This window comes from Anomalospiza imberbis, chromosome 18, assembly GCF_031753505.1.
Source record: "Anomalospiza imberbis isolate Cuckoo-Finch-1a 21T00152 chromosome 18, ASM3175350v1, whole genome shotgun sequence".
NCBI classification, from domain to species: Eukaryota; Metazoa; Chordata; class Aves; order Passeriformes; family Viduidae; genus Anomalospiza; species Anomalospiza imberbis.
In genome coordinates this window covers 10,894,510-10,900,880 of record NC_089698.1, presented here as the reverse complement: position 1 = coordinate 10,900,880, position 6,371 = coordinate 10,894,510, and the positions used below count along the sequence as shown (strand labels likewise).

The following is a 6,371-nucleotide window of genomic DNA, read 5'->3' as shown; positions in this document are numbered from 1 at the left end:
TGAATGGGTACACAGTAGGAACATTATTCTTATTTTACATGTACTGGTCTGTATTCTGCTTATTGCACTGGGGCAAACCCACAGTAAGGGACAGCAGAGTCCTGTGAACCTCATGGAAGGCAGAATAGACTCCCAAACCCTCAGTCCTGTATCAACACCATTTCTACCTCTGATGTTGTAAGGTACTGAATTATATCTATTATGAAGTGTACATGATGACAAACACAGTAATTTGCTGGTACAAAGCCAGTGTAATGTGGCTTCAAGGAGCATACAGAGAAGGAAAAAAAAAAGCCTAAATATATTTATGATAAAAGTGCTACTAGAGAGAGCTCATGTAATTCCCTGAATAGAGTGGTAAAATTGCCATTGGTAAATGAAACATGGAGAAATGGTTCTTTTAATAATTCTTTACCATTTTACTGTTCTTCCTGCTGCGACTGATAAATGCTTTACTGGCCTGAATGACATTAACATAATCCCCTCCTTGAAATGTGAGAGCTATTAAGATAATTTTCACCCTTATTTCTGTTACTGGGGGAAAAAAAGCTACATGAGTCCCAAAACTGATTATTATTTGTGCATTGGGAGCTTAGTCCCAAAAGACACACAGGAGTGTGAAAAATCTGAGATAATTGTTGTTTATACGTTGTTTTCACAGGGTTGGATTTCAGCTATTTGTGCAAACCCTGAGTATCTCAGTGGGGAAGGACTTGCTTGAATACATGGTTTTAATGTTTCCAGTATATACCTATTTAGATTCTAATGTAGTAGTCTTTGGTGTAAATATGTGAGTATAATTGGAAAATGTGATTTTACCAAGAAGGAAGTTGGGTTTTTTCATCAGTGGGCTGGGCTGGATGCAGGGCTTGGAGTTGTGATGTGGTAAATCCACGGGGCAAATGGGTTTAAATGACAAACTTTCTGTACACGTTCCTCTACCTGTATGTGGAACAGGACTGTGTCCTCCTTCCAGTCATCTGTCATTTTCTCTCTCCACTTATTCCCTGTTTCTACCATCAGGCTGAGGGTGAGGGTGGAGATCAGGAGCAGCTCTGGAGCTGGGTTATGAAGGAGTTTCCCACTAGGTGGTAGTGAAGAGAATCGTGTCACACACGGTCACTGTACGTTGTAATTGGGTTTATAGAGGGGAATCCCACAAGGATCTTACAAGCAAATAGCCTAGTGTAGCTCCCAGCTGTACAGTCAGAAGTGGATCTCTTGATTTTTGGTTTTTTTTCTTTCCTTTTCTGCTCCTGTCCATGCTCTTTGTTCCTTCCTAAACAAAGCAGGGTTGACAACTATACCTGTGATGTCCTTTCCTGAAGGGTGAAGTGTCTACATGAAGCTCCTCTGGTTCTCTCCACCATGTCAGCAGAATCAAGACATGGTTAGCTAATGTCATCTGCTGACATTTAAACAGCTTGGAGGTGAGGACTCTTTGTAGCCAGTACTTTCATCTGATTTTTCTCTACCATGCTTGCCTCTGAAAGCTGCCCTTCCAAATATAAAAATAATTTTTAAAATAGTTTTGTTTGCTGCTAGTTCTGAAATACCTTGACAGGTCTAAGTAAAGCATCAGTCTACATCAAAGGCTCCAGGCAGAACAGGCATTTTGGGAGGACTTTGTAATGTCAGAGTAAACTGTCACTGAAATTCAGACTAAAGCTCTCTTGTAGGTCCAAAGAGAGACTGCACAAAAGATACACTGAGAAAATTATCTGAGGAATGCAAGCAGTGCTCCAGTTTGCAGATGAGAGTGGATGCTGCGTCTGCAGGGAGGAATAAATTTCTCCTGTGAATTCATCCCACTGCTATCCTGTAATGATAGAGCAAGCTTGCAAAATCATTTCATAGTCTAGTCACAAAGCCTGAGATGCTGGAAAGAAATTATACTTTAATTGCTCATCAGCTATAAATCATTTGTGCCAAATTAATGTGCTGGAAATTTTGCAAGACTGAGAAACTGGAAGCTATTTCAATGTGAACACAAAGCAGGGATATTGTTTCATAGATACCAATATCAGTTTTACATCCTTCTTCTCAGCAAAAAGAAAATTAGGAAAGGCTCTTTAGTATCAAGACAAGACTGAAGACTGATTTATCTTTCCCTGCATTGATTTAAAAGGACTGAGAGGTCCTTTTTCCTTCTTACATTTACTCTGTTATAATCAATGAAAAGGGTAGCACCAACAGGCATTGCAGGCATTCAGGTTTGCACCACAGTAGAGTGAGGATTCCAAATTATTTATTTATTATCTAAGCATTTCTGCAGGTCTTTCTGCTGTGCTGAGGAGAACAAAAGCAGGGAATGTATCCACCGTGCAAATCCTACCCAAAGCCTGAGATTTTTGTTTTTTAGACAGGGGATATGTGTATGTGGGAACAGCAGTTTCCCCCCAAACTCACAGAATGTGCTGTGGACCCCACTGCTGCAGCTCTGAGCACAACTCCTCCCTTCTCCTCTCATGTCCACCAAAGCTCGCCGATCTACCGAGATGGGCACGGGGGCTGTGCACCGCGTGCACGCCGAGGGCAGAGATCAAGCAGGGCAGGAAGTTCTCCAGCTAGTCCAGCCTGAACTGGATGGGAGGAAAGTTTAGCATTCCTCACCCTCTCATCCTTCCAGCACCCCCAGCTGCCAGGACTGACCCCAGCAGGGATCCCGTGACCCAGCCAGGCACGGTACTTGGAGCATTTCCACCTCATGGCTGATAAATCCCCTTCTCAAACAGATTTAGTAAGTGGGTAAAGTGCTGATTATGTCGGGAGCTCTAAGGTCATTCCTGTCCACAAGGCCAAAGGGCTGGGAAAAACACTGAGGATTTGGATGCTGAAGTGACACAACCCATATCACTAGTTTTGAAAGCATAAAGATACAGGGGGAGAAATCCTCAGAGTCCAGCACTATCTTAATAAAAGCCTCGTTTAACTGGAGCACAGTTATTCCCTCCACCAAGACCAAGTAAACCTGTGCTGCATGTGCAGCATCTTCCTGCTGCAGCTCCCCAAAACTCCAGGTGGTTACAACACTCTGTACTGACTAGTGATCTGAGCTAGCAGGGATGAAGTGATCTGCCCATGAGTACACAGCAGCTGGTGACACAACAAAGATGAACAGAGACATTCCTTACTTTTAATCCTCTGTCATGACTATACAGCAGCCTAAGGTTTTTCCATTTAAGAGAATAAATGCGATGGACAGCATGAAAATAATTTATTCCATCTACTACTAAAGTGGGCTCCGAATTTCAGAGGCATCTGGCATTCCTGTAGATGCAATGAGAATGTTCAATGTCCCGTTATTTTTTGAAGATTTTAACAAAATTCTATCGAGGCATAGAATTTCTTCATACTTGTTTTTAAAACAAATACCTATTTTTACCAGCCCTGGGCATCTGTTCTTCAATTTATATTTGATGCTGTGTGTTCAAAGTGGCTGTTCTCCCTCCCACACTGAAAGGGACAATGAGCGGGAATGCACAGCCGGCCGGGAACGATTGATCCAAGCTCTGCAAAGCACAAAATTGCTGCAAGTGAAGTCCCAGGAGGAAAGGATTACTCACGTGAGCAAACCGAGCAAAAAGAACTAGTTCTGCATTTGGCAGAAACATAATTAAGGGCTGAGGGTTTGGCAGGAGAAACCAGAGCAATATCAACACACCAGTTTATCTGCCTGAGACTCACACAGGTTTAATATTGGGCTGGTGATAAAATGAAGCACATGATTTTTATTTGGTCAAAGTATCTGGAATGTTATTTTCCTTACCTAAAAAAAAAAATCTTGAGCATTTGATCCTATTGATTTTTACTTGGTTTCAAAAATCACAAATTCAAAACCACAGCAATCTCTAGAAACACCCGCGCATCTGATGAATTAACAACGCAGTTACGAGTTATTTTACGGAAGGGTGCATTTACGGCCCAGCCCGCGTTCAGAGGAGCCCGGCGCCGCAGCCAACTCGTGGCAAGGCACGGGCGGCTGCGGGGCGCGGGGGTTCAGCGGCGTGCCAGGCCAGCACCGGCACCGGGCACCCCGAGCGCGCCGCGGTCACTCTCCGGCCAGCGGCGCCGAGCCGGCCGCGCTCGCCGTCCCCCGGCACGCCGCAAGCCCGGGGGAGCTGCCCCGCTCCCGGCGGGCCCGGCGGGCGCTGCGGGAAAGGAAACGCCGGCTCGGCATCCACCTCGGGAGCCGCGGCTCCTCGCCGGAAGGCCCCGGCCCCAAAACGCAGCCGCAGCTCGCGCTGTTTTGCTGCCGGAGGAAGCTCCGTGCGCCCTCCTCTCTCCCGCCCCGTCGGGCGAGGCTGCAGCGGGCTGTCCGCGGCCAACGCCGCCGGGCCGGGCCCGGGCCCGCCGAGCAGCGCTGCTGCTGCTGCCGCCGCCGGGCCGGGCCCGCCGAGCAGCGCTGCTGCGGCTCCTGCCGCCGGGCCGGGCCCGCCGAGCAGCGCCGCCGCCGCTGCCGCCGCCGGGCCGGGCCCCACCGCGCCTGCGCGCGCCCGGCGGCGGCGGCACGTGAAGGTGTTGTGGGCACGTGACCCCGCGCGCCGCTCGGGCCCCGCCCCTCGGCGCGGCTCCGCCCCCGCCGTGCGCGAGCGCGGGCACGCGGCGCGGCCTGGCCCGGCCGCCCGGTGCCGCCGCCTCCCGCCCCCGCCCCGCCCCGCGCCGCCTTCGCCGCCGCCGCCGCCGCCGCCGCCCCGCCGGCCATGAGGCCCCGCCGGCGCCCTAGCGCGGCCCTGCGTCGCGGCTGCTGAGCCTCCGCCGGCCCCGCGGCCACCATCGCCCTTCCCGCCCGCGCGGGGACCCCCCCTCGGCTCCCCTCCCTCCTCACAGCCGCCGCCATGTTGGGCCGGGAGCCGCAGCGGGGCCGCCACTGAGCCCCGGAGCCTGCGAGGAGGAGGCGGAGGAGGAGCCCGGTCCCGGCCGTCCCGCAGAGCCCAGCGCCGGCCGCCCAGCCGCAGCCATGGCGGAGCAGACCTACTCCTGGTGAGCCGCGGGGCCGAGGCCGCGGGGATGTCCGACCCGGCCGGGCCGGGCCGAGCGCGGCCCCACGCGGGGACGGTGTCCCGGGCGGGGGGGACCGGCGGCGGGGGGCTGCGGCGGGGGCCGGGGCATGCAGGAGCGCGCTGGTGGAGGGGCTGCGGGCTGAGGGTTCCGCGCGGCTGAGGAGGAGGGATTTAGGGGGAAGGGAGGAGGGACGGGGCGGCCGGGCTGTGCGGATCCCCCCACCGGCGGCCGGGCAGCCGGAGAGGATCGCCGGGAGCCTTGGCGTGGTTGTCACCCCCTGTCCCGGAGGGCTCCGTGCGAGCTGATCTCTGCACGGCCGGCGCTGCGATCCGCCGGGCCTGGAGAGGGACAGGAGCTCGTTCTCGGCTGTGAGGCTGCAGGTCACCTCTGCCTGAAGGGAGATTTATACCAGCGCAGGCTGGTAAGTCGGCGGCATGTGTGTGTGTTTTCACCTAGCGACAATAGGCTTGGTCTGTGTACAGGAAATAGAACGACGAGGAGCAGACCAGTTCCTGTGGAAAGACGTGAAGTATAGCAAATGAGAGGGCATTTTTTTCTGTGTCCTGACACTGTCTCGGGCCTAGCTGGCAGTGGATCAAAGAGACGAGGTGCAGTTTCTTCCTATAAATCTGGGGGTTTTGTTCTGTTGTGGATCACAGCCAAAATACCTCAACTAATTTACCTGCGCATCATCTCTATTGACCTGACCACTGCAGCAATTTATTGTGATATTCTCACTGCATTTTAAATCCAGTGATGTCATCCAGAGCTGTTTCTTAGATTTTTTGAATAAAGTTACTTGTTTTGAAATAAGTCTCTTATTAAAAAAGGAGTTAAGTCTTAGTTTTTGACCTCGGTGTGTGCTGACTGTGGAGAAGGGCTTGAACATGCAACAAATATCCCTGTTCTGAATGGTTCCATTACTTTTCAAAACTTGGAACCCTGTGTGGATTTCTGTTCTGCCACATGTTGAGACTTTGTCAGCCCCTTCTTCCCTCTTCTGTCTCTTCCCTGTCAAGAACCAACATTTGTATTGGTCTTCTGCTTTTTAGATGCTCTTATTTTGTTTCACAAGCTCAGTTCAAGCAGTGGTCTGGTCTGCTTTAAAATAGCAGTGAAAAGACAACACTTTTGACTTAAAAGATCGTTTACATATTGCCACAGTAGATGAACATTGGTACAGATTTAGGCAGTTTAATGTAGTTCAGTTAAATGTGTCTTAGTCTGTTTTAACTGCAGAATGAAATTATAAATTCATAAACTCTTGGATTTGTCAACTTTCTGGAAAGAAGTAAATGAAACAAAATGTCAGTTATATATTATTTTCATCTTAAGTCATTTGCTTTTTGAATGAGTGTTTTTGACAT

At 50.6% G+C, this 6,371-nt stretch overlaps 1 protein-coding gene across 5 annotated transcripts in view; it reads left to right on the top strand.

Moving 5' to 3' along the window:
• The first annotated feature begins 4,662 nt into the window (after positions 1-4,662).
• The window catches only part of SPPL3 (signal peptide peptidase like 3), a 56,141-nt gene continuing 54,432 nt past the window's right edge, over positions 4,663-6,371 (top strand). For 2 of the 5 annotated variants that reach the window (XM_068208997.1, XM_068208993.1), the window contains exon 1: positions 4,665-4,983. In XM_068208997.1, the coding sequence (XP_068065098.1) occupies positions 4,961-4,983 (23 nt within the window). In that variant the 5' untranslated portion in view covers positions 4,665-4,960. Of the gene's footprint in view, positions 4,984-5,264; positions 5,426-6,371 lie in introns of those variants that run through there. The other 3 variants (XM_068208996.1, XM_068208994.1, XM_068208995.1) reach the window with 3 other exon arrangements.